The sequence below is a fragment of the Callorhinus ursinus genome, unplaced genomic scaffold (genome assembly GCF_003265705.2).
Source record: "Callorhinus ursinus isolate GAN/ISIS: 27379988/994484 unplaced genomic scaffold, GSC_fseal_2.0 scaffold3, whole genome shotgun sequence".
NCBI classification, from domain to species: Eukaryota; Metazoa; Chordata; class Mammalia; order Carnivora; family Otariidae; genus Callorhinus; species Callorhinus ursinus.
In genome coordinates this window covers 32,024,747-32,052,207 of record NW_027397065.1, presented here as the reverse complement: position 1 = coordinate 32,052,207, position 27,461 = coordinate 32,024,747, and the positions used below count along the sequence as shown (strand labels likewise).

The 27,461-nt window shown below is 45.5% G+C and overlaps 1 protein-coding gene and 1 long non-coding RNA gene across 9 annotated transcripts in view; one reads left to right on the top strand and one right to left on the bottom strand.

The window, feature by feature from the left end:
- LOC112820071 (uncharacterized) overlaps positions 1-21,060 on the top strand; it is a 64,213-nt gene extending 43,153 nt beyond the window's left edge. For 5 of the 8 annotated variants that reach the window (XR_003207033.2, XR_012377236.1, XR_012377238.1 and 2 more), the window contains 4 exons: positions 9,932-10,136; positions 10,929-10,994; positions 11,133-11,204; positions 14,952-16,234. This is a non-coding gene — a long non-coding RNA (uncharacterized lncRNA). Of the gene's footprint in view, positions 1-9,931; positions 10,137-10,928; positions 10,995-11,132; positions 11,205-14,951; positions 16,235-19,735 lie in introns of those variants that run through there. The other 3 variants (XR_003207034.2, XR_012377241.1, XR_003207035.2) reach the window with 3 other exon arrangements.
- STK10 (serine/threonine kinase 10) overlaps positions 1-27,461 on the bottom strand; it is a 117,793-nt gene that overhangs the window by 3,529 nt on the left and 86,803 nt on the right. The window contains exons 11-18 of the mRNA XM_025867035.2: positions 23,827-23,950; positions 23,234-23,413; positions 19,226-19,318; positions 16,233-16,362; positions 14,360-14,484; positions 13,180-13,368; positions 12,576-12,701; positions 9,998-10,111 (exon numbers count right to left, since the gene is read on the bottom strand). Of these exons, the coding sequence (XP_025722820.1) occupies positions 9,998-10,111; positions 12,576-12,701; positions 13,180-13,368; positions 14,360-14,484; positions 16,233-16,362; positions 19,226-19,318; positions 23,234-23,413; positions 23,827-23,950 (1,081 nt within the window). The remainder of the gene's footprint in view (positions 1-9,997; positions 10,112-12,575; positions 12,702-13,179; positions 13,369-14,359; positions 14,485-16,232; positions 16,363-19,225; positions 19,319-23,233; positions 23,414-23,826; positions 23,951-27,461) is intronic.

The window sequence follows — 27,461 nt, the reverse complement described above, 5'->3', positions numbered from 1 at the left end:
TGGGAACCTACCTCTAACTTCAGAGTTAAAGCTCTGAAACACTGTGGTCCACCGTCTGCAAGGCCAGGCACACACCCGAGATGCACAGTAAATGTGGCTTCATTATTAAGCATCTGACCATCAGCCCAATTTCCTTATTTTCACTAAGAAGTAACTATGCTCACAGGATTTGACCAGCCTTCTATTATGTGTCTTTTTTTTTTTTTTTTTTTTTTTAAGATTTACGTGTTTATTTGAAAGAAAGAGACAGAGAACGAGCAGGGGGAAGGGCAGAGGGAGAGGGAGACAAGCAGACTCCCCACTGAGCAGGGAGCCTGATTTGGAGCTTGAGCTCAGGACCCTATGACCAGAACTGAAATCAAGAGTCGGACACTTAACCAACTGAGGCACCCAGGCGCCCCTATTATGTGTCTCTTTTTAAGACTATTCTTTGAATGCCCTGAAATAGTCTCAACAAATAATTACCAGATCCTCCCTTATGTTCTTATTCCTTTAGTAGTACTAAATTCTAGTGAGTTCTCTATACTTCAAGGAGAGATGGGGAAGGGACACTGGATCACAATACCAATCTTTCCAATCTGTTATAGGATGTCCGTGTGAAGGCAGGCAAGGTATTTGAAGTCATGCCTCATCTTGGACTTGACGGATTTGAAATTTCTGGTAATTCACACAGATTCTTGGCTCAAGTTCTCCTTTGCTGGATGTATTAATATTAAAGTGTTCGTGATAAGCAAACATTATATATAAGCAAGGTAAAAGTAGTACTGTTTAAGTGCCACAAGATCCAGTGCCTGTGGGAGGCAGCCAAATGAACTGAGTAAGTGAAGACAGCTAGGTGGAGGCAGTGAGGAGTGGTGGGGATGGTGGTGCGGTGAAGAGCACATGCTATGTCTGAAGAAGGTGGTTTCTTCTTAGCTCCAGCTGATGTCTGTCATGTGGTATGACAAACCCAGTGTTGCTAGAGCTCCTGGGTTTTCAAAAGAAACTGAAACTTAGGATTTTTATGTACAATATCCTTACACAGACATTCCTTGCAGATATTGTGGGTTTGGTTCCAGACTACCTCCATAAAGCAAATATCACAATAAAGTAAGTTGAATGAATTTTTTTATTTCCTAGTGCATATAAAAATCATGTTTACCAAAACAAGTTATGTTTATAGCATACTATAGTCTTAAATGTGCAACAGCATGGTCTAAAAAGAAATGTACACACCATAGTTAAAATGTACTTTATTGCTAAAAAATGCTAACCATCATCTGAGTTTTTAGCAATTCATAATGTTTTTGCTAGTGAAGGGTCTTGCCTCAGGATTGATGGCTGCTGACTGAACAAGGTGGTTGCTGAAGATTAGGGTGGCTGTGGCAATATTTTTTTATTATTGAAGTATAATTGACATTTATATTACTTTCAGGTGTACAACATAGTGATTCGACAATGCTGTACACTATGCTGTGTTTGCCATGGTAAGTGTAGTTATTTCTTAGTTTTTATTATTGAAGTACACATACAAGGCAGTTTCTTAAAAATAAGACAACAGTGAAGTTTGCCACATCGACTGACTCTTCCTTTCACAAACAATTTCTCTGTAGCATGTGATGCCATCTGACAGCATTTTACCCACAGTAGAACTTCTTTCAAAATTAGAGTCAGTCCTCTCAAACCCTGCCTCTGCCTTATCAACTAACCATGCGATATTTCCAAATTTTTTGTCATTTCAAAAATCTTTCACCGAGAGTAGATTCCATCTCAAGAAACCACTTTCTTGGTTCATCCATAGGAAGCACCTCCTCATCCATTTAAATTTTGTCCTGAGATTGCAGTATTTCAGCCACACCTTCAGGCTCCACTTCTAGTTCTTATCTTGCTGTTTCCACCACGTCTGCAGTTATTTTCTCCACTGAAGTCCTGAACCCCTCAAAGTCATCCATGACGGTTGGAATCATCTTCTTTCCAAACTCCTGTTCATGTTGATATCTTGACCTTTTCTCATGAATCATGAATGTACTTAATGGCATCTAGAACGGTGAATCCTTTCTAAAGGTTTTTGACTTACTTTGCCTAGATCCATCAGAAGAATTACTGTCTATGGCAGCTACAGCCTCACGAATGTATTTCTTAAATAATGACACTTGAAAGTCAAAATTACTCTTGACCCATGGGCTGCAGAATGGATATTGTGTTAGCAAGCATGAAAACATTAATCTTTTAAACCACCACCACCACCCACCTCATTAGGGGTGCCTGGATGGCTTAGTCAGTTAAGTGTCCGGACTCTTGGTTTCTAGCTCAGGTCATGATCTCAGGGTCGTGAGATCGAGCCCCACGTTGAGCTCTGTGCTGGGCATGGAGCCTGCTTAAGATTCTCTCTCTCTCCCTTTGCACCCCCCACCCCTGCTCACACACGCTCGTGCTCTCTCTCTCTCAAAAACAAAAAAACATCAATCATGTACATCTCCATCAGAGCTCTTGGGTGACCAGGTGCATTGCCAATGAGCAGTAGGTCTCAACAGTAGGCTTAAAATAGTAAACCATGTTGTGAATGGATATGCTGTCATCAAGGCTTTGCTGTTCCATTTAGAGAACAAAGGTAGAGTAGATTTAGCATAATCCTTAAGGGCCCTAGGATTTTTGGAATGGTAAATGAGCATTGGCTTCAACTTAGAGTCACCAGTTGCTCTAGCCCATAATGAGAGTCAGCCTATCCTTTGAAGTTTTGAAGGCAGGCACTGACTTCTCTCCAGCTATAAACTCTTCTTCTAACAGAAGGCTGTTTCATCCATATTGAAAATCTGTTATTTAGTGTAGCCACTCCCAGGAATTATCTCAGCTACATCTTCTGGATACCTTGCTGCAGCTGCTTCTACATCAGCACTAGCTGCTTCACTTTGCACTTTTGTATTCTGGAGACGGCTCCTTCCATTAAGCCTCATGAACCAAACTCTGCTAACTTCATACTCTTATTCTGCAGCTTCCGAACCTCTCAGTCTTCACAGCATTGAAGACAGGTAGGGCCTTGCGCTGGATTAGGTCTTGGCTTAGGGGAATTTGTGGCTGGTTTGATCTACAAAAATCTTCTCCATTTCAGCAATAAGGCTGTTTGGCTTTCTTATCATTCATGTATTCACTAGAGTAGTACTTTTAATTTCCTTCAAAACTTTTCCTTTGCGTTCACAACTTGACTATAACTGTTTGGTGCAAGAGGCCAGATTTTCGCCTATCTCAGTTTTCAACACTGCCTTCCTCACTAAGCCTAATTATTTCTAGCTTTTGATTTAAAGTGAGAGCCGTGCAACTCTTCCTTTCACTTGAGCACTGCAAGGCCACCATAGGGTTATTAACTGGCATAATTTTGATATTACTGTGTCTCACGGAATAAGGCCTGAGGAGAAAGGGAGAGAGCCAGGGGAATGGCCAGTCAATGGAGCAGTCAGTCATAAGATACACAATTGGCCATCTTATTTTTTTTCCTAAAGTATATTTTATGATTTATTTTCTTGAAGTATAGTTGACACACAATGTTACATTAGTTTCAAGTGTACAACACAGTGATTTGACAAGTCTATATATTATGCTATGCTCCGCACAAGTGTAACTACCATCTGTAACCACATAATGCTATTATAATACTCTTGACCATGTTCCCAATGCTGCAACTTTTATCCCTGTGACTTATTCATTCTACAACTGGAAGCTTGTATCTCCCACTCCCCTTCACCCATTTTTGTCCATCCCCTCACCCTCTCCTCTCTGGCAACCATCAGTTCTCTATACTTATGGGTTTGTTTCTGCTTTTTGTCTACTCTGTTCTGTTTAGATTCCACATATAAGTGAAACATACTATATTTTTCTTTCTGTGTCTGACTTATTTCACTTAGCATAATACCCTCACGTTGTCTGAAATGGCAAAAAAAAAAAACAACTCATTTTTCATGGCTAATATTCCAGTGTGTGTGTGTATCACATCTTCTTTATGCATTCATCTATTGATGGACACTTGGGTTACTTCCCTATCTTGACTATTGTAAATAATGCTGCAATAAATATAGGGGTGCACATATCTTTTCCCAAATTAATGTTTTTGTTTTGTTTTCTAAATACCCAATCATGGAATTACTGGAGCATATGCTATTTCTAATTTTTGGAGGAACTTCCATACTGTTTCCCACAGTGGCTGCACCAACTTACATTTCCACCAACAGTGCACAAAAGTTCCTTTTCCTCTGCATCCATGTCAATACTTGTTATTTCTTGTCTTTTTAATATGAGCCATTCTGAAAGGTGCAAGGTGATACCTGCTTGTGGTTTTGATTTGCATTTCCCCAATCGCTTCTCGGCCTTTTGGCTGAGATCAAGTGTGATTTGCATTTCCCTGGTGATTAATGATGCTGAACATCTGTTCATGTATCTGTTGGTCAAATGTCTGTCTTTGGAAAAAATGTCTATTCATGTCCTCTACCCATTTACTATTTGGGGTTTTTTGGTGGTTGTTTAAGTTCTTTATGTATTTTTGGATATTAACCCCTTCTCAGACATATCATTTGCAAATATCTTTTCCCATTCAGTAGGCTGCTTTTTCATTTTGTTGATGGTTTCCTTTGCTATGCAAAAAGCTTCTTAGTTTGAGGAAGTCCCAATAGTTTATTTTTGCTTTTGTTTCCCTTGCCTTAGGAGACATACCTAGAAAAAAATACTACTACAGCCTATGTTAGAAAAATTACTGCCTCTGCTCTCTTCTAGGATTTTTATGATTTCAGGTCTCACATTTAGGTCTTTAATCCATTTTGAGTTTATTTTTATATGTAGTATAAGAAAGTGGTTCATTTTCATTCTTTTGTATGGCTGTCTAGTTTTCCCAACACCATTTATTGAAGAGAGTGTCTTTTTCCCCATTGTATATTCTTGCCTCCTTTGTCATAGATTAATTGACCATATAAGTGTGGGATTATTTGTGGGTTCTATTATGTTCCTCTGATCTGTGTGTCTATTTTTGTGTCAGTACCATACTGTTTTGGTATTCCAGCTTTGTAGTGTATGTTGAAATCTGAGATCCTGTTACCTCCAGCTTTGTTATTTTTCAAGATTTCTTTCACTATTTGGGGTCTTTTTGGTTCCATACAAATTTTAGTATTATTCTAGTCCTGTGAAAAATACTGTTGGTATTTCTATAGGACTGCATTGAATCTGTAGATTGCTTGGAGCATATGGACATTTTAACAGTGTTAATTCTTCCAGCCCATGAGCATGGAATATCTTTCCGTTTGTTTTTGTCATCTTCAATTTCTTTCATCAATGTCTTATAGTTTGGTTGATTCCTAGGTATTTTATTCTTTTTGGTGCAGTTATAAATGGAATTGCTTTCTTAATTTATCTTTATTGCTACTATGTTATTAGTATATAGAAATACCACCAATTTCTGTGTATTAATTTTGTGTCCTGCAGCTTTACTGAATTGATTTAGTACTTCTAATATAGTTTTTTTTTGGTGGAGTCTTTAGGGTTTTCTATGTATAGTATTATGACATCTGCAAATAGTGACAGTTAAAAGGCATCCAAATTGGTAAGGAAGTATTTAATCTTTTTTTTAGCCCATTGCTGTGGCTAGGATTCTCACTACTATGCTGAATAAAAGTTGTGAGAGTGGGCACACTCTCCTTGTCTTATTCCTGATCTTAGAGGAAAAGTTCTCAATTTTTTACCATGGAGTTATGATGTTTGCTGTGGGCTTTTCATATATGACCTTTATTATGTTGAGGTATGTTCCCTGTAAACCCACTCTATTGAGAGTTTTTATCACCAACTGATGCTGGATTTTGTTAAAGCTTTTTCCGCATCTACTGAGATGATCATATCACTTTTATCCTTCATTTTGTTGATATGTATCATATTGACTGATCTTGCATCCCCAGAAAAAAATCCTACTTGATGATGGTAAATGATCCTTGTTGAATGTGGTTTGCTAATACTTTGTTCAGAATTTTGGCACTTTGTTCATCAGGGATATTGCCTGTGGTTTTCTCTTTTTTTAGTGTCTTTTGTTTTAGTATAAGGATTAATTCTGGCCTCCTAGAGTGTACTTGGAAGCTTTCTTTGCTCTTCTATTTTTTAGAATAGATTGAGGAAAATAATCTCTTTAAATGTTTGGTAGAATTCACTGTGAATCCATCTGGCCCTGGGCTTTTTGTTGTTGTTGTTGGTACTTTTTTGATTACCAATTTCATTTCATTCCTAATAATTGGTCTGTTCAGATTTTCTATTTCTTCCTGATTCAGTTTAGAAGACTGTTTCTAGGAATTTATCCATTTCTTCTAGGTTGTCCAGTTTGTTGGCATGTAATGTTTTGTACTGTTCTTTATAATCCTTTATATTTCTGTTGTGCTGGATGTTCTCTTTCATTTCTGATTTTATTTACTTGAGTCCTTTCTCTTTTTTTCCTGACAGACTGGCTAAAGGTTTATCCGTTCTGTTTAACTCTTCAGAGAAGTGGCTCTTGGTTTTCATTGATTTTTTTTTTCTATTGGTTTATGTATTAGTCTCAATTTCATTTGAAGCTCTAATCTTTGTTATTTCCTATCTTCTATTAACCTTTGACTTTGTTCTTTTCTAGCTCCTTTAGACATAAGGTTAGACTGTTTGAGATTTTTTTCTTGTTTCTTGAGATAAGCCAGTATAGTATCACTATAAATTTTCTTCTTACAACTGCTTTCACTCTGTCCCAAAGATTTTGAATCATTGTGTTTTCATTTTCATTTGTGTCTATTATTTCCTCTTCGATTTCTTCGTTGACCTATTGCTTGTTCAGTAACATGTTGTCTAGCCTTCACATCTTCGTGTTTTTTCAGTTTTCTTCTTGTGATTAATTTCCAGTCTCATACTGTTGTGGTTGGAAAAGATGCATGATATGATTTCAGTCTTCTTAAAATTTGAGACTTGAAGTTCACCATCTTTTGTGGTCAAGTTTCATGGCACCCCAAAACAATTATATAGTAACATCAAAGATCACTGATCAACAAATAATAATGAAAAGTTTAAAATATTGCAAGAATTACCAAAATCTGACACAGAGACAGGAAGTAAGCAAATGCTATTGGAAAAATGACACTGATAGATATACTCGCCATGGGGTTGCCACAAACCATTAGTTTGGGGGGGGGGACACAATTGTCTGTGAAGTATAGTAAAACAGGTATGCCTGTACTTAATTTAAAGGTTGGCAACTTTCTTTTTCTTTTTTTTAGATTTTATTTATTTATTTGAGAGAGAGTACGCCAGCACAAGCAGGGGGAATGGCAGGTAGAGGGAGAAGCAGGCTCCCCACTGAGCAAGGAGCCTGGTGCGGGGCTTGATCCCAGGACCCTGGGATCATGACCCAAGCTGAAGGCAAATGCTCAACCGACTGAGCCACCCAGGTGCCCCAAGGTTGGCAACTTTCAAAAAAAAGTTGAGATTTCTTTATGTTGGCCAAACCTAACACCTATAAGCCAATTTCAGTTTGTGACCTCTGCTATAGCAATAACAATTTAATTATCATAGCTACCACTTTCTGAGCAGAGAGGTTTAGCAACTTGCCCAGGGTTTCACAGCTAGTAATAGGGGAGTCAGGACTGTACTGCATGCGTGTCTTACTCCAAAGCCTGTGCTCTGAAGCACTAGTCTCTTGTGCCTACCACATATAGTCATCTATATGAGTCTGTCACCTTTTTTCTGTAAAGGGCCAGATTATAAATATTTTCAACTTTGCAGGCTGTGAGGTCTCTGTCACAACTACTCAACTGCCGTTGTGGTGCAAAATCAGCCAGAGACAATATGTAAACAAATGAGCTTGGCTGTGTTCCAATAAAACTTTATTTACAAATATAGATGGTAGGCCAGATATGGCCCATGGACAATAGTTTACTAACACTTGCTTTAAGGGAAGAAATGTTATCTACATTTTGTAGCCCTAAAAAGCAAGGTTGAAAGGGAAGACTTGTCTGAGGCCATATTCTGTGTTCACTGTCACCCAAGCAACACTTTATTGCCACTACCAGATATTCTGTACTTATTTGAAAGAAGTAAGTCTGAATTTTTCTAAAACTATTCTGCAGTGTACAGTCATCTCCCCTGCCCGTGTATAGCTCAGGACTGTAGATTATAATGCAAGAAAAAAACATTTATATGACTTCTGGTTCAGTGTTCCAACAGTAACCCAGATAGCTAATGACAGATGGTTCTACAAAGAGTTCTGCAAAAAAGGACGCCTGGGTGGCTCAGTTGGTTAAGTGTCTGCCTTTGGCTCAGGTCATGATCCCATCTGGGATCGAGTCCTGCATCAGGCTCCTTGTTCAGCGGGGAGTTTGCTTCTCCCTCTCCCTCTGCCCCTCCCCCACCGCTTGTAGTCTCCCTCTCTCAAATAAATAAAATCTTTTTTTTTAAAGATTTTATTTATTTATTTGAGAGAGAGAGAGCACGAGAGGGAAGAGGGTCAGAGGGAGAAGCAGACTCCCCGCCGAGCAGGGAGCCCGATGCGGGACTCGATCCCGAGACTCCAGGAGCATGACCTAAGCCGAAGGCAGTCGCTTAACCAACTGAGCCACCCAGGCGCCTCTCTTTTTTTTTTTTAAGATTTTATTTATTTGAGGGGCGTCTGTGCCCCTTTTTAAGATTTTATTTATTTGAGGGGCGCCTGCGCCCCTTTTTAAGATTTTATTTATTTGAGGGGCGCCTGGGTGGCTCAGTTGGTTAAGCGACTGCCTTCGGCTTAGGTCATGCTCCTGGAGTCCCGGGATCGAGTCCCGCATCGGGCTCCCTGCTCGGCGGGGAGTCTGCTTCTCCCTCTGACCCTCTTCCCTCTCGTGCTCTCTCTCTCTCTCTCTCTCTCAAATAAATAAATAAAATCTTTAAAAAAAAAGAATTCTGCATAATAGCAGCCCGACAGGCAAAATCCAATGCAGCTCCCAAGACATACACTGTGGTACCTCCCCTAAATCCAGGTGCCCTGGAAATAATGAGGCAGTTGCTAGAGGCAACATGATCATTCATTTTCAAACTCTCTCTCAGGATGTGCCAAGGATATAGAACACCCACATAAGAGAACCAGGTGAACATTTATTTCCTGATACCAGAGTCAACCTATGTCAGGAGGAGCATTATTGATTTCAAAAGTCCCAACAGGCCGTGATTAGAGAAAATGATAAACATAGGCCTGCTAAGAGGAAGGTCTGGGACCGTGGCCAGCTTCCAGACAAAAAGCTCCATTAACACAGATAGAGAAGCCTCACTTCAAGGACTCCCAAGGCCATTAGACAGCTGAGCTGGGCAGCTGCCTCTTGTCCAGAGCACAGTTAGAACAAGCAGAGCGGATGTATGATGGTGGAACAAACCTCAGGGCTTCAGGATACCTGATCAAGGGCAATTAGGGGGTAGCTCTCTCCTCAGAGAGTTTAGGAGTGGAAGGAAAGGAGTATGTCCTTGGTCTGTTCTATGAGCTGGCTAATAACTTTTTGCATCACACCGCACAATATTCACATCCACTTTAAAACTGACCACACTGAGGACCTGTAATGGTTAATTTTATGTGTCAACCTCGCAAGACCATGGTGCCCAGTTGTTTGGTCAAACACCCATGGAGATGTCATTGGGAAGAAACTTTTAGATGTGATTAATATTTAACTCAGTAGACTCTGAGGAAAGCAGATTACCCTCCCTAATGTGAGTGAGCCTCGTCCAACTAGTTGAAGGCCTTAAGACTGAGGTTCCCCTAAGGAAAAAGGAATTCTGCCTCTAGACTGCCCTGGGACTCAAAACTGCAACATCAACTCTTCCCTGGGTCTCCAATCTGCAACCTGCCCTGCAGATTTCAGACTTAGCAGCCATCCACAACTGTATGAGCCAGTTTCTTCAAGTAAATCTATAAATCCGTATCTTATTTATATCTGTATTCACATTGTAGGCAGACACCTGTGGTTCAGCATGGAGAAGAGCCTACCACCGAGCCCACAAGCCCAGACATGGTTACCTTTTTGCGTGGCCGAAGCTTGTCCCGCCATTCCTTCAGGTTCTGGTTATGGCTCTCATCTAGAGCCTTCAGCTTCTGGGTTTCATGTTCTACCAGGAGGTGACACTTTTCATTCTGGAACAAATTCCAGACAGAACAGGTAAGAAACTCAGAAGGCAGAGGTGGAGAAGGCTGCAGCGTACCTCATGCTGTAGTCGTGATGGCACCAGCATTATGTTCATTTTTTATTTCTTCTCCTTGATTATAATTTATATGAAACTCTATAAGTACATAGATACCAAGATATGCCTGGAGGAATATTTCAGAATATTCATGTTAATAATTCTTATTATGTGATGGGATCTGCAGTAATTTGCAGCTTTCTTCTTTGTGCTTTTTTGTGTTGTTTGAATTTTTCAACATGAACATATGTCACTTTAACAAAACTATAAAACATTAACAATAAATAAAAATAAGTCCCCTAATCCCACCACTAGAGGCAAACCACTGCAACAGTTTAGATGTTCTCAGTGTTGTTTAGCTCACCCTGTATATACATTTCTGAAACCTGCTTCCCCCAACCCCTAACATTATAATGTAAACATTTCTACAAAGAATTAACATTTTTCATAATCATTTTTAATGCCTACAGAATATCCCACAGTGTGGATTCATCAAGTTTTCTTAAACATTCCCCTATGTCTGGTCACTTAGGTTGCTCTTAATTTTCACTATTTTAAATAGCATTGTATTTGTGCTTTGGACTGAATTGTGTCTCCCCCAAATTCATATGTTGAAGCCCTAATGCCCAGTGTGATGGTATTTGGAGGTGGGACCTTTAGGAAAAAATTAAGTTTAGTTGAGGTCCTAGGGGTGGGGCCCTCATGATGGGATTAGTGTCCTTAGAAGAGACACTAAAGAGGTTTCTTTCTCTTTCTCTCTTCCATGTGAGGAGAAAGCAAGAAGGCAGCCATCTGCAAGCCAGGAAGAGAGGCTTCACCAGAACCCAGCCGCACTGGTAAGCTGATCTTCCAGGCTCCAAAATTGTGAGAAAATAAACTGTTGTTTAGGCCACCCAGACTGGTATTTCATTATGGCAGCCAGAGTTAAGATTCACTATATATGTAATCTTCTGTATTGTATGTCATTTCTTCAGGAGAAATTTGTAGTAAGGATGAGGACATGGACCTGAATGAGACACTCCCAACATTACCGTTCTCTCTCTGAGGTAAGTTATCCGTCTCACAAAAGTTATGTAGAATTTCTCACAGGCAAAAGGGACAAGTCCCTGTTGATTCCTCACAGAGAATATAAAGTAAGGGGCAAGTACCTTCATCCAGATACCTCAACGTTTTGGGCTGGAAGAGTGAAACCTATTGGGGGATTTTCATTTTGGGCTTCTGAGAGTTTAGAAATCGGTTTAGTTAGAAACAGTACTCCTAGCAGCATGGAGTACCTTTGACCTGCCAGGAGCTGGGCCCCTGGGACTTTATATGGGTTCTCTTAGTTAATGCTCCCAGTAACTCCATGAGGCAGGGATAGGAAAACAGATGCAGAAGGTGAGGGAGTTGGCTAAAATTCACACAGCAACAAATGGCAGAGTCCCTACCTGACAGGCTTCAGCGCCTGTCATGTTTTCTCCACACCTCTCTGCCTCTCCCGAAATTGCCACATGGGTCCAATAGCCTGAGCAATTTCCTGAAATCAGAGGTTTGAGTTGGCCCATCCCTCAGGTATGGCAATGCCTTGCTCCACCACAAGGGGGCGCCAAGTACCAGCTCCTGGGGTGGCGCCCTGCAGGCATGGGGCAAGCTCAGGAGTCAGGAATCTTGAAGAGGTCAGGATCTCCCCGGGGAAAGGGGTCACCAAGAGGTTGACAACATCAGGATACCCTTCCCTGATCTCAGTGGGAAAGCTGTGAGCCTCTTGCCATTAAGGATGATATGAGATGTAGGTTTTTGTGGGTGTTCTTTGTCAAATTGAGGAAGTTGCCCTCTGTTTCTAGTTTACTAAGAGTGTTCTCATGATTGAGTGTTGGGTTTTGTCAGATGCTTTTTTGCATCTGTTGATGTGATCATGTGGTTCTTGTTTAGCTTGTTGATGTTCTGGATTACACTGATTTTTGAATGTTGAGTCAGCCTGGGATAAAGCCCACTTGGATTCTTTTTATATGTTGTTGGAGTCCATTTGCTAATATTTTGTTGAGGATTTGTGCATCTGTCTTTACGAGAGAGAGTGGTTTGCTGTTTTCCTTACTTATAATGTCTAGTTTTGGTATGAGGATAACTGGGACACCGTGTCCCAAGACACAGTGATGACCAAGAAATCCAGCAGCACGCCACGGCCAGGCCCCAGGCAAGGCACTTTCAGTCAGTTATCTCATTTACAGAGCCTCACTCCAGTCCTACAAAGTAGGAATTCTCACCCCCACCCCATAGCCGTTCACAGCCTGGGAGGGGATGGGATTTGGCCAGTATTACACAGCAGGATGTAAACGGTCTTAGCCCAGGCTCCTTTGATGAGAGTCTCTGGTCCCTGAGAGTGGACTGCTTTGAGGGAAACTGAGGCAGTCCAAGAAGGGGGGCAGGGAGGGCTGTACCTGCAGCTGCTGCAGCTCACTCATGTTGCTCTCACACTGTGCCATCATGTCCCGCATCTGGTTCTCATGTTTTTGCTGCTGCTGCAGCCGCTCTGACTTCTGCCTCTTCTCCTCTTGCTGGGAGAACTGCAACAGAGAGAGGGTGAGTGCCTCAGAGGGCCACAGGCCTGGCCGGGGGACCGACCTCCACCCGTCAGAGGGGCTGCTTTGTGCACAACCCGAGTTGTGCCCTACAGCATTCAGGCTATGCATGCCCTCCTCCTGAGCTGAGACCCAGGCTGGTAGGGACACAACATTGTGTTGTTGTGACATAGGCCCACGGCCACCGACTCCACGTCCCCAAGACACAGGGGTGACACGCAGGGGGCGTCTTAGTAGACAAGAGGAAGGGGTTTACCAGCAGAGGAAGCCGCAGGACTGAGGCACCAGCATCCGAAAGGGAACGTGAGCAAGCTTCTTCCTCTGTCCAGCAGAGCAGGGGCTGATGAGGGTGTGACTGGCACTCCTCCTCCAAGACCCGGTGCTGCAGCTTATATTTTCTATTCCCCCATCCATATAAGGTTCAGGCCCCACCAAACCTGCAGCACACCCACAGGGCCCCCACCTGCTTGATCTTCTCGCGCTGCTCAGAGGCACTGCCTGCGCCGTTGATGTGGAGGCTCTTCTTGTACATGGCCATGCGCGTCTTGCCCTCGCTCCTCTGAATCTTGGGCAGCCGTGCTTTCTCCTGCTGCTGCCGCACCTTCAGCTGCTCCATCATGCGCTGATTGTAGCGCTGCATCTGCTCCCGCTCCTGAGGGGACAGCCAGCCGGGCCTGAGGCCACGTGTGCTCTGGGCCCCGGGGGGTGTGAGGAGAGGCCCAGGCCCCGTGTGGCCCCGAATGCTCAGCAGAGCAAGGCTGCTATCATTTTACTTCTACTGTTCATTTTTAAAGTGAGAACAGAAAATGTTACTTTTTGTTAATGTTTTGGATTTTTACCTTCTAAATGCCTTCTTGTATCATCTGTGGTGGCAGGCCATTAAAGCTAATACTTCAGGGCAAAATGTACACTAACAGGGACAGTTCATCATTCTTGATGGCAGGTGTCAGTTAAAAGTCTTACTAAATTTGAGTTTTTCCTTCACCTAACACATGTTTGTATTTCAAAACTTGGCATGGCCATCATCTCCTCCAAGGAGCCTCCCCTGACTTCCTAGCCAGGGTGGGCACCCTCGTTAGAGCCGCCATAGCCCTCTGCTGACCGTCATCACTGCATTTAGATTAGGAATTGTAACTACCCACTGTACACGCATACCTCGGCTTGTCTGTCTCGGTTCCCACTAAGGGCATCAAGCCAAGACAGACAATCACACAGAAGTTGAGGGTGCTCTGGCCACAAAGAGCAGGGGCCCTTGCCTGGTCTGAGGGGGTTAAGGAAGGCTTCCTGGCAGAGGTGGTGTTTAAGTTGAGACTTAAAAGCATTCTGAGGGAATGCATGTGAAAGACAGAGATAAGGGGAAAATGGAAAGATGAAGGAAAAGGGAAAAAAGTGAAAGACACACCCTAGGGAGTCCATGAGGGAGCTCCCGTCTGCTGCCCTGCATGGTCTCCCCTATTCCTGGCCCCTCCACCTGAGGCAGGACATCCCAAGAACCTCCCCGGGCCTCACCATGACCAACACCTGGCTCCTCTTGGGGGCACAGCTCGTATTCAAGGGGCTCCCCGTCACAGTGTGGCCTCACCACCCTACCCAGCTCTTTTTGTGGCAGCCCTGGTGGCCCGCCCAGCCAGGGACCTCCTCACCTTCTCGTGCTTGCGCACCAGCTCATGCCGCTGGAGAAAGTACTGGTCTTTGAGCTGCTGCTTCACCAGCTGGTGCCTCTCCTGCAGGTGATGCTCCTCCATTTCCCACAGGGCTGCCTCCCGGTCTGTGGAGGATGAGGCCTGATGAGATGCTAATGGCCAGAACCCCACTGGGCCCTGCCCAGCATCAGATGATAGCTCCCAGGGGAGTGGTACACCAGGAAGTGACTGGAGTCAGAAGCCAGAGAAACCAGAGACCTAGGCTGGAGCCCAGCTCATTCACTAGGATTTGGGACAGGCGGTAAACCCTCTCCGGGCTTCCATTCCTGCCTCTGCCAAATGGGTACAACCACACCACAGAGGGAGAAACGTTCTTGGGAGACATGTTTATGTTCAGTGTTTCTTAATGGGCAGGTGGGAAGGGCTCATGAAGCACCATGAAGAGGACAGGACAGCCCTCGTGTCACTATTCCCTCCTTTGGAAAATGGGGGACACCTCCTTGGCCACTGTACGTCCCTTATATATACATGATTGAGACAGAAGTATCTGGCATTTTATCACTGGAAGTCTATTAGCTGGTCCTCTGCTCAGCCACAGGCAGGGAGCTGGTGTCAGATGAAGACCTCATGCCCTGCAAGACACAGAGCGGGCTGGTGCTCAACCCACTAAGAATGGTCAGTTCATTGCACTGCATTCTGATCTGTGAAAACCGATAGCCGCCCACAGTACATCGGAATGGTGATTTGGCTTCCTGACCAAAATCAGAACCACTGCCCCACAAGTAGGGTGGTTCTTCTCGACATCATGGGACAAAAAAAGAAAATGCGGGCTTTCCTGAAACATCTATGACTCCTCAGAACGTCAGAACATCCAGGACCCCATTTTGCTGCCCCGCACCCAAGTACTGAGGCATCTACACTGCTCAGCTGTGTGGGCCATCACAGCGCTGGCTGTAGCTTCTTCATTGTGTCAGGAAGCCAGAGATGGTGCTGGTCCCCTGGCCCCATGTCTTTTGCTTCTTCACGACAGGCTGCACCGTTGGCTCAAAAGCCCACAGGCGCCACACTCAAACTTTCACCCATCCAACTGTTTTACATGTAGCTCAAACAACAGATTTTTGGCCATTTAGAGCCCACTTGCTTTTGCACACCCCCACAAAACACCAAACATCTGCTAGGCAGAGATGAGATAAAGCCAGGGCTACAGAAAGACCCTAAGCCCTGCTGCCCTTCAGAGCTCTACCCTAGGACCCCCTTGCTGAGTGACCCCATCCAGATACAGAAGCCCTCTCTCCCCAGGAGTTTCTCTGCCCTCCTTCTGGGAGTGGCCCACACTGGGGTCTCTGGAAGGTCCCGTGCTGTGAGGGACCCGCTGGTGTGCAAACCTGTCAGAGCCCCCCCCACACCAGGCGTGGTTAGGAGCTCAGCTTCAAGAGGAGATCCGTGGTCAAGGCCCACTCTACCACCCATTAGCCGAGCAACACGAGTCAAAGCACAGTCGTTCTGCAAGCCTCCGTTTTCTCATCTACAAAAATGCCTCATTGCATTAAGGTGAAGATTCAAGGAGATTGAGCCATGAAGACTGCACACGGCCTGGCAGATCAGTCACTCGATATGTGATAGCTCTTATAAGGGGCTCAATACTGTCCCCACCCCCGGCACCCTGTTCACCCGGTGTACTTATTTACAATTTCCACCCACCCTACATCCCTCCCTCCCTTACCAGGAATAATGCTGGTGACAGCTGGTATCTGTGCCTCAGTCCTGACTTCAGTGGGAGCTGTCCCCATGTTTCACTCTGAAGGATGCTGTTTGGTGTTAGGATGGAGAAGAACCTAGCAGTTCCTAGCAGAGCCCACTCTCTGGCACCCACCTCGAAGGAGTTCCTGCTTCCTAGTGAGACACTCGCGCTCCTTGTCACAGATCTCCCGCCTGTTGTCAGCAGTGATCTTCTTCATCGCCAGCTCCAGGTCCTCCTTCTGCTTGGCCAGGAAGTCCCGGTCCTGTGTGGGAGGGAGGAGGACAGACCTTTAGTGCCGGCCTTGGCGTCTCACCCTCTACTGTTGCTACAGAAGAAAAGTCATCACGAGCGGCAGAGAAAACATACGTGGGGAAATGTGAGGCTTAGAGACACGGCAACCAATTGTGGCACGTGCACTTTATGTAGACCCTGATTCAATCAAATTGTAAAAAAGAAAATTAATGAGACCATTGGAAATGTAACTAATGATTCAACTGCAAATGTGTCAATAAGTAATTGTTAACTATTTAAAGGTTTAGGTACGTTTATAGTATTGTGGATTTTTTGAGAGATACCTACTGAGACATTTACAGGTGAAATGACAGGATGTGTGGGATTTGATTTAAAATAACACAGAAGGGTGGGGGAGTGAGGGGGCATGAGTTCCTAATTCCCGAGATCAGGTAATAAGGGGCTTCCGGAGGAGAGACGATGGCCTCCGAGAAACAACCCGGGGATTCTGGAGGGGAGGGGGGCGGGGGGATGGGTGAGCCTGGTGATGGGTATTAAAGAGGGCACGTTCTGCGTGGAGCACTGGGTGTTATGCACAAACAATGAATCATGGAACACTACATCAAAAACTAATGATGTAACGTATGGTGACTAACCTGACAATAAAAAAATTTAAAAAAATAAGGGGGTTCCGGTTGTACCTTTCTGCCTATATTTTTAATTTGCCATAATAAAGAGTTAAAAATTAAAATTTAAATACTTTAGGGAACACCTAAGCAAAAACAAAAATCCCCACAAATCCTATCACCCAGGAGCAGCAACTGGTTTTGGGGTATCTATACAAACATGTTTACGTAAAAGGACTTAAGAGATTTGTACACCCATGTTCGTAACAGAATTATTCACAATAGCTACGGGAGAAATAACTATCCACAGACAGAAGAGTGCATAAACAAAATGTAGTATAGGTACACTGTGGAACGTTACTCAGCCCTGAAAAGGAAGGAAATTCTTACACATGCTACAACGCGGGTGAATCTCAAGGGCATGTTAATTGAAGTAAAGCAGACACAAAAGGACAAATACTGTATGATCCCATGTATAGTAGGTCAGATTCGTGGAGACAAAGTAGAATGGTGGTTGCCAGAGACTGGGGGAGGGGAATCATGGGGTGTTACTATTTATTCAGTAGTAGTTTCAGTTTTGCCAGATTAAGGGTTCTGGAGATGGGTGATGGGGATGGTTGGCACAATGGTGTGAATGTACGTAATACCACTGAACTGTACGCTTAAAAATGGTTAAGATGCTAACTTTTGTTGGGTCTATTTTACTGTAATTTTTAAAAAGTAAAAATACCTTTCCGTGTCATAATGTAATCTTCTATCAAATGAGTTTTAATGGCTAAAAATATTTCATGGCCCAGATGTACCCTAGCTTATTCACCCAATACCTAATAGGTTGTTTCCAGGTTATCTCTATTTTAGGTGGTGCTGCTCTTCACAATCTGGTAGCTAACTATCTGTAAACCTCTGTGATGATTTATCCTCAGGACTAGTCTCTAGAAACAGAAGATCCAAGCCAAGAATGTGCACATTTTTGAGGCTCTCGATGCCACTGCCAAAATGGCTTCCTTAAAGAGTCAATCTGCTCTCCCTTTGTGGGGATGGGGGCCGTCTCCCCGACCCTCCCCAGCCCGGAATTCTTTTTCTGATGATAGCATCAAGGGACAGGTTGTAGGACAGTATGATGGTGTCCTGGAGAGAACATGAAGTCTGGAGACAGACTGAGTTTGGGGCCGTGCCCCATACTGCTAACTCCGGAGAGTCACCTCCCTGAGCCTTAGTTTCTTCCTCTGCAAAGGGAAAAATGAACAGCACCCACCCTGGTAAGCCATGAATGCTAAACCGGATAATATACAAAGCATTTTTAAGTGTACATTTGGGGGCAGAGGAAGCAAACTGTACAGACTCCATAGTGGGAGGAAAGTGAGTACATGGTCTGACAAGGCTGGTGAGGCTGGGGCAGAGGGGACTGAGACGAGGTGGGAGAGGCTCTCTGGAGCCAGACCCACCGGGCCTTGTAAGCACATGAGGAGGCTGGTCTTATCTTATGGACAGAGTGGGAGCCACTGAAGGCTTTCAAGACACAAGGCTATAGGGGGAGAGTGACACGGTCAGATTTGGAGTTCATGTTGATCACACTGGCTGGTGGGAGAGGAAGCTGTAGGAGAGCAAGAGAGGAAGCAGGGAGACTAGCTGGGAGGCTGTTGCAGCAGTCGAGGCAAAAGATGACCATAGCTAGAGACTCACAGAGATGCAGACAAAGTGACGAGATCCAGAGACAGTTTGGAGCTCAAAAAAACAAAAACAAAAAAAAAAAAAAAAAAAACCCACGCTTTAGGAGGTGATAAAGGGTTGGAAGGAAAGGAGGTGTCAGCAATGACAATGACAAGGCTTTGGCCTGACACAGGATGGAGGACAGTGCCCCCTCAGAATCCAAGAACAGGGCCAGGCCTGAGAGATCGTGGGTTTGACACCTGAGATTCCAAAAGATGCCAAGTGGGCAGGTGGATGTACTGGGTTATTCAAGGAGATATGACATGCAAACAGCCCTAAGACGAGGCAGGAGGCACTAAACGCTTTGGAAGAGGTAGATGTAAAGGGCTGGGTGTCCAGAAGCCAGGGAGCTCACTTCTAGCTGGAGTGAGAGCAGTCAAGGAAGGCTGCCTGGGGAAGGTGCTAACAAGGATAGGCTGGATTTCAGCACTCAGAGTGAGAGATGGGTATGCAAGGGGCAAGGCATGGGCATAGACAGGGGGGGAACTTGATCATTCAGGGTCTCAAACCTGGGACTCTCCAGCCCCTCTGCTCCCCGACTGAGGGGCAAGGACTCACGAGAAGCTGCTTTTTCTGTGCGTGCTCCTCCATCTTCTGCTTCATGCTCTCCTTCCGCTGCTGCCTGGGGAGCTTCTCGACCTCGTTCTTCACCTGCACCAGAAATAGTGGAGAGTGGCAGGGTCAGGCTCCCTCCTCACATTTCCTAGAAAAGAAGTCTTCACCCCTGAACTCCTGGGTCAGGGAGACCAAAGACAGGGTTCAGCTTTCTAGACACTGGCCTCCAGCCCCACTCTCCACCACGCCCCTCGGATAGGTGGTCCCCACTGGCCTACTCCTGTCTGCTGCTGGCTCCGGTTTTGGACTCGCCTAGAGCGAAGAGGCGCTGCTTTTGCTGCTTGCTATCCAGCCCCCTTCTGATGGCGGCACCTCCCTTTCCCTTAGGGCAGCCTTTCTCAACCTTTAGACATTTTCTTCCTAATCACCTGCCCCCATGAAATAGTAATCCCATGGATAAACTATCAATCTGTTAAACCATTATAATAACCAAAGCTATTTTTAACCCCTCAGGAGTGCTAGCTCCCTGGTTAAGAAGACACACTTCAGGCACCGTCTCCTCAGCTCCTGAGGTTCAGGTGGGGCTGACTGCACCCACCCCCCCTCCATCTGGCTCGAGGCCGGGCACATGACGCAGGCTGCCAGTCACCATATTCCATGCCCTGGCCTCAGGGACTGGTTCAGAGATGAGCATATGACCCCAGATGGGCCAGTGAGAGCTTTAGGATGTATGCCGGAACTATCGAGGAAAGCTGCTCTCTCTCCTCTGGGGTTTCTAAACTGGGAGGATGGAGGCCACGGTGGGCCATCCTGGAGGGGCCTGCCTGAGACAAAACTCAGTGCCAGGAGGCAATGCCAAAACCTGAAAAGGAAGGATTCCTAGTGACATTTCTGCCCTCCTGGCCAGAGGCCAGCAAGCATACTCAAGCCAGCTGGAAATAGGCTTCTGTCTTTTATAAGAGAAGATGGAGAAGAGATTCATGACATTTCTCTCTAAGGCACCCAGAGTTCCTGAGACAGTTCTGAGGAACCCACACCTTTCCAGGTGTCTGACACCCCAAACTCACTGACAGGGCTCTTAGGAGCAGCTGGTGGAAAAATACTGTCCATGATCAAAAAACATTCCAGGGGAGTTCTTCCAGCATGGTGAGTGTAAGCCAAAGCAGCCTCTCTCTCCTACTGACTACAATGAAAAACCCTGGTAAAATACAAAAAGGAACTACCCAAGGGCTCTGAAAAGTAAACAAAAACAGGTGACCATGGAGGAGCCAAAACTTATAGAAGAGGTTAGGACAGTTTCCTATTTTTTTTTTTCCTTTTGTGCTCCTGGCTTTGCTCCAGTCCCAGACCTGCACAGTGGTGCAGTGGAAACACTAACACTCTAAGAAACCTCATGTTCTGGGCTTGTGCGGGTCAAAGAGTGTATGGGAAGAATCCCAGAGAGAAGGCAGCAGAAGGAGGGAAACCCTAATTCTGTGCATGAGTCCACACACATCTCAAGTTAACCCGAGCTGAGCGGGACAAGACAGACCCAAAGCAGTATAGCAGGGGCTTTGAAAACCACACTATGATTGGAGCCGCCACCCACAGAAGACAAGACAGAACCTATGGTCTGAGCCTACCAGGATCAGACTGCCTGCTAAAATAAAAAAGTCAACATTCTCTAGACTGTAACAGGACCCAGAGTCTACAGACAGTAACATTCAAAATGGCAATGATAAATCCAAACTTAACATATAAAGAATCAGGAACTAGACCTATTTTCAAAGAAAAAACCATCACATGCCAATTCCAGGATGACCCAGACACTGGAATTACCAGACAAAAACTTTAAAGCAGCTATTATAACTGCACTCCGTCAGGTGAAGGTAAACATACTTGAGGTTAATGGAAAGACAGAATGTTGCCACAGAGAAATACAAACCTTAAAAAAGAGACAAGGGGTGCCTGGGTGGCTCAGTTGGTTAAGCATCTGACTCTTGGTTTCAGCTCAGGTCATGATCTCAGGGTCATGGGATCAAGCCCCTTGTCAGGCTCTGTGCTCAGTGCGTAGTCAGCTTCTCCCTCTCCCTCTGCCCCTCTCCCACATGCACGCACATGTGCTCTCTCAAATAAATAAAATCTTTTAAAAAGAGACACGCAAAAAACTTAGGACTAAACAATACAGCATCTGACACTAAACACAGAAAGCACTGGACAGAGCCCAAGGTGGAATGGAGGTGACAGAGGGGCCAGGGAATTTGAAGAGCAAGTAATAAAAATTATACAACATGAACAAGAAAGAGAAAGGATTACAAAGACTAAAGTGTTAGAGACTTACAGGAAAATACCAAAGGTGTAATATTCGTGTTTTGGGGAGTGCCAGAAGGAAAGGAGAAAGAGATGGGTATAGAAAATGCACACCTATAATGGCCAAAACCTTCTGGCTTCCGTGGCAGTGAACAGCATCTTGAGAGTGGGGTTCCTCTCTCTTTTGCTCAGTACCCCCAGCACCTAGACAGTGCCATACGTGTGCATAGTCAATAAAAGAGGTGCTGAGTAGCTCTCATTTTGATAGGAGGTAAGTGGGACTCAGGAAAGTTGCTGTCCAAAGCTCAACATAGTTAGTGGTCCAGAGCCCAGACTCAGAACCAGGCCTGACTCCCAAGCCTGTGCTCCCTGCCCTGGAGCTGGGGGTGTGCTTAGTATCAGCACCGTACCCCAGCCCACTGGCCTGGCTCTCAGCAGGAGGGCCAGGTAAGGCCAGTGAGGCACTCATCTCAGGCATAAAAAGGAATACCATAAACTTCAGTAATCAAGATAAATTACATTTAAAAATTTTGGAATTCATGCCCAAAATCATGACTATCAAATTTTTTTTAAGATTTTATTTATTAGAGAGCGAGAGAGAGAGCACAGCAGGGAGAGCATCAGGAGAGGCAGAGGGAGAAGCAGGCTCCCCGCTGAGCAGAGGGCCTGACGTGGGGCTTGATCTAGGACCCTGGGACCATGACCTGAGCTGAAGGCAGACACTTAACCAACTGAGCCACCCAGGCGGCCCATGAATATCAAAATTTTAAATACAGACAGGATCCAGCCCTATATTTGCAGGACTCAAACTCATCACCTCACCCTAATCCTGGCCCTGTTGGATACTGACTTTAAGTAACTGACATTCTGTTCATCATGAATATTTTGCAGTAATTTTTATTTTAAAACACTACACTAGGATATTATTTATCTTGATGATTACCAAGGTTTTTGGCGCCCCCTTCAGTTTTGTGCCCACATGTCTCACCCCAGCCCTGCCCCTGCAGCTGCCTGAGGCGCCCTGGATACAACAAATGTCACACCCACACACCGCCGTCTGGGAGCTGGGCTCTGAGGCTGGCAGCACCACAGACCACCCTTAGAGGCTGTTCTGCAGACTGCGGATGGCCAACAATTATGGCCCAGCCTGCCAGTGACAGGCTCCACAGAGGGACGTGTGCACTGTTCTTTGGGACCCAGATGCCCTTCCCCAGGGCAGGCTGGGAAATCTGCCCCTCTCCCTTTGTCTCAGGACCATCTACCTCTTTGCCACCTCCCCCTTCCTCTTCCAGCTGGGAGAGGAAAGAGAAGAAGAGCCACGTGGGTCCCAACTAGGGGACTGCTGTTTGGGCAGAAGAAGGGCAGGGCACAGAAGACATACTGCGTTTGCCACCCAGCAGCCGCTCCCCCTTCTGGTCAAAGCATCTCAGATCCCCCTGGGCTGCCATCCCTTCCTTCTCCCCTGCTCTCTTTCAGCTGGGGTTGCTATGCTGGGAGGATGTCCAGGAAGCTGCCTGGGAGTCAAGTCAACCCAAGACAGCAGAGCCCAGATGATGGAGAAGTGGCTCCTCACGGTGCAGCTGGAGCACGTAAACCCAGACACATGACGTGAGCTCAGGTACACGAGCTCCCCAAATTCCCTCCGCTGCTGAAGTGGGGCTCGGCTGGGGTTTTGATCACTTGCAACCTAGACACCCCAGCCTCCACCCAACACATATTCACCTCCTTCTTCATCAGTTTGAGCTGCTCCTGGAACCTGGTGTAGTCCCGATCCTGCTCCAGCCGGATCCGCCTGGCTTCCTCCCGGCGGCGCACACCATGGTCCTGCTCCATCCTCTCCACTTGCTGTTTCTGTTGACGCTCCAGGTTCTCCAGCTCCGTGTCAAAGAACTTCTTCTTGGCCTGGAAGGAGCAGAAGGAGAAATTCAGCAAAGTCACTCTATACCTGGGAGGAAGATGGGAAGCAAGATGGGGAGAGCCCAGAGCTTATCTTCAGACCTGGGCTTGAATCCCAGCTCAACCACCTCTTTGCCCTGTGACCTGGGACAAGTCACCTAACCTTGGTGAGTCTCTGTTTCCTCATGTGCAAAAGGCAGACCGGACTGTCTACCTTGTATGGTACTCAACAAAGGTCAGTCTCCCTCTGGACACCCTCCCGAATGACTCAGAAAAGCACTGGGGCTTTCATGAGATTCTGGGTTTACAAAGCCAATGCCTCAGGAGATCAGGAAAGCACAGGAATTGGGCTCTCTACTGCCCTTAAAGAAAACACGGAGCAAGAAGCCCTCCAGGGACCCATCCTTTCTCACACTCACATTGATTTCTTGTTCAAAACGTTTATGCATCTGCTCCAGCTGCAGTTCATGCTTGCTGCTCAGCTGGGTCTGGTTCCGGTGTTCTTCTTTCTGGAGGAGCCGAAGCTCTCGGAGCTCCTGGCGCCTGAAGAGTGAAAGGATGTGCACCTCAGCAATCACGTTAACTCTGGCTAGAGACACTGGAGGCTGGCACATGGAACGGGGCAGAGGCAGGACTAGAACTCAGGCTGAACTTGACATTTATTGACAGGCAAAACATTAATATCAATGTATAAAGAATCTATTATAAAGAATCAATGTACAAATCTATTAGAAAAACAGGAGGAGCCTACTTTTAAAAAGGAACACAAAACACGAATAGACATGAAAGAAAAAACAAAAAGAAATTTTAAAATTACCTAATATGGATATGAGGTACAAATTAAAAATTCCATTTTCATTAAAAAGGCAAGAGGGGCAATTGATATTTTCATAACCTGCCAGTATGGACTGGTACATTCTGGAGGACAACTGGTAATAAGTTCGTGCCTTTTGATACAGTATTTCCACTTCTAGATATTGATTCTATAGAAATATTCATAGATGCACAACTGAATAAGGATATCCATAACAAAATTACTCATAATAGTCCAAAACTAAAAATGACTTAAATGTTCATCATATAGGTCTAATTAAATTAAAACACATCCACCAGATGTTAATTTTGTGTACACAACCATGAAAAAAATCAAGTTTTAAAAAATATTTAATTACATGAAAAAACATCTATTAAAAATGGGACAATTTTTTTAAAAAAATGTAACAATTCTACATGAATAGATTTAGAATGATCTCTAAGTGAAAAAAGCAAGATGTTGACAAGTGGATCTATTATTGTTACCCTACCTTATGGGAGAAAAATAAAAAAAAATTATATGTCTGTGTGTGTGTGTTCACTTTCCTATTTAAACACGGTACTTCAAGAAGGATTACATATAAAATATTAACACAGAGAGGGGAACCAGATGCCTGGCAAGAAAGGGAGGGAGGGAGATTTTTCACTATTTACCCTCTTCTTTTTTTTTTTTTGTTTTCATTTCTTTGAATTTTGAACCATGACATTGTATTAACTATTCAAAATATCAATACAATAAAAACTTGACCTAAACCACAGAGTACACCTTAATTTTGTAACACATATATTGTCGATGTGTGTGTATATGTGTTTATGTGTTTACACACACACACACACACACAAATAACTGCAGGATAAACTCCAAAGTGTTAACTGTGTTTCTTTCTGGGCAAATCCACTAAAGATTGATATGTATCATTTATGTCATCAGAAAAGAAAATGATGAAGAACGTGGGCTTCCTATGAATCAGGGCTCCCTGGCAGGCTCTCAGGATTTGGGTCCATGAGGCCTGTGTCCTGTTCTTAGCCAGAGTCCACCTGCCCCCCAACTAGAGGCCAGCACGCTTCTGGGGGTCAGAGGAACATTGTTTGAATCTTAGCTCTGCTGACTTCCAGCTGTGTGCACTCAGGCAGTCACTCCATCTCTAGGCCCCTCTTCCTGCATCTGTAAACTGCACAGATCATGTCTACCTCTCAGGTTCTTTGAGAGCTAAATGCGGGGATGCCTGTTGTACCCCGCCCCTCCCCCCCAGCATGCGCAGACAAGTGGTAAAACTCGCTAACTTTGTTACTAAGTGGTAGCTGCTGGAGTGATCGTAACAAGAGGCAAAGGCTTCTAGGTCTCTGGGAAACCAGAGACACTCTTCACAGCCACAAAGAAGCTTCCATCTGAGCCTCTGCTCTTTGGGCAGTAAGAAGGTTGAGAGTGTTAACAAGACACAGAAATCCTGACTCCAAAGAAACTTAAGGCTCAGAGAACACCTGACCAAAAAACAAAGGAATACAAAAGAAGGTGGGCGGCCAGGTTCGAACACTAACTCCCTGCCCCACCTGGGTTCCCACAAGGGAAAGCAGGCCGAGAGACAGACTGATGTCTTATAGAAGGAAGGCACTGGCCCCAGCAATTTTAGGGAAAAGGAGAAAGAACTCTGACCTAGAAGCCTCAATCTGGGAAAGTGAATATCTGGTGACACAGTTCAAAGCCTGTATGTGACCCAATTCTCTGGAAATCCTAGCATCCATGAAGGCCAGGGGGTGGACTGGGGGTGCAGTGGGGGGCAGCAGCCAGCCAGGGAACAATGAGAGCCTTCCACCACCCCTGCGCAGCCTGGCAGCCTAGCCGGGTATACAGGACACTTGGCCCTCCGGACTGGGAGAGAGGCCCTCGGCCTCTGCGAAGACTCACCTTTCAAACCTCAGCAACACACAGCTCCTCTGCTCAGCAAAAGGGTGGGGGCCTAGGGCCAGGGCTAGAGGGCATCAATTCTAGATGGGGTATGGTGGGGATCTACAGTTTCAACCCAGGAACCCGAACTGCCCAGAGAGATGATGATGATGGAAAGGAAACTCAGCCCTTGAGGTCTGAAGCTTAGGAGAACAGGTCATCTCCCAGGCGACCAGGAAAGTGGAAGGTGGTGTCATCCTCCAAGAGCAACCATCCTCCCACCCTCTGTCGTGAGCCTCCCCAAACCCCATGACCAGGATGTGTGTGTGTGTGCGCGCGCGTGTGTACACGTGTACATGCAATCATGCAGAAATGCAGAAACACCACTGATGAAAAGTCAGCCTCTCATCTTTGTGGTGCCCAGAGAGGGTAAGTGCCCCAGAGCATCCAAAACTGCTAGAGTTTGGCTTTGGAATGCTTGTGCTTTTTTAAAAGATAAATGTGTTTGATGTTCTAGAAATATTCTCCAACTAATAATGAATTTATCCTGCAAAGGTCTGGCTCCGAGGGAGCTCTGTGGCTCCAAGGCCTCCCTGACTGCTCAGCCCCCCACCCCTGGCAGCCCCAGGAAGCTTCCGGTCCAGTGGAAGCCTGCTAGAACCCTCCCACAGATAGGTCTAGTTAGAATCGCAGCTCTAGCTTCTCACCTGGGTGACCCAAGGCAAATAACTTACCTGCCAAGAAACACTGTCCTCATTTACAAAATTGGGGAAATGGCATCTCCCTGAGGAGGGCTGTTAGGGGGCCTGAGCACCTCCAAAGTGCAGAGATGGCTCCCAGCAGACAGTTTTGCCTCACACGCTCCTCCCCTCACCAGTCTCACTGGTTCTGACTCCAAGATGTATGTTGAACTGACCCCTTCTTCCCTCCTCCCAGCCACTGCCCCAGCCCAAGCCTGCAGCCTGACTGTGCTGGACAGGGTCTCCCTGTCACCCTGTGCAGTGTCGCCCTCTACAGCCCACACTCCTGCAGCTTCCAGAGCCATCTTTCCGAAGGGAAAAGCAAGCCAGTCACTCTCCAGCTATCTTACTCTGGCTGCCCCTGGGGTAAAATCCACACTCCACCCTGGCCCACAGGCCTACGTGACCGCTGCCCTCACGCCGCACACTCCAACCCTATCCTCTCAGCCTCCTAAACAAGCCCAGCAGTCACTCCTTGGGCCTTAGCTTTGCAGCTCCCTCTGTGCGCCCCCCAGCTGCTCCACTCGGGGTCTCCCACACACAGGGCAGCCTCCCCCCAACCCAGGGGCTCACTATCGTATCACCCAGTACTTCCTTCACAGCGTGTACTACAATT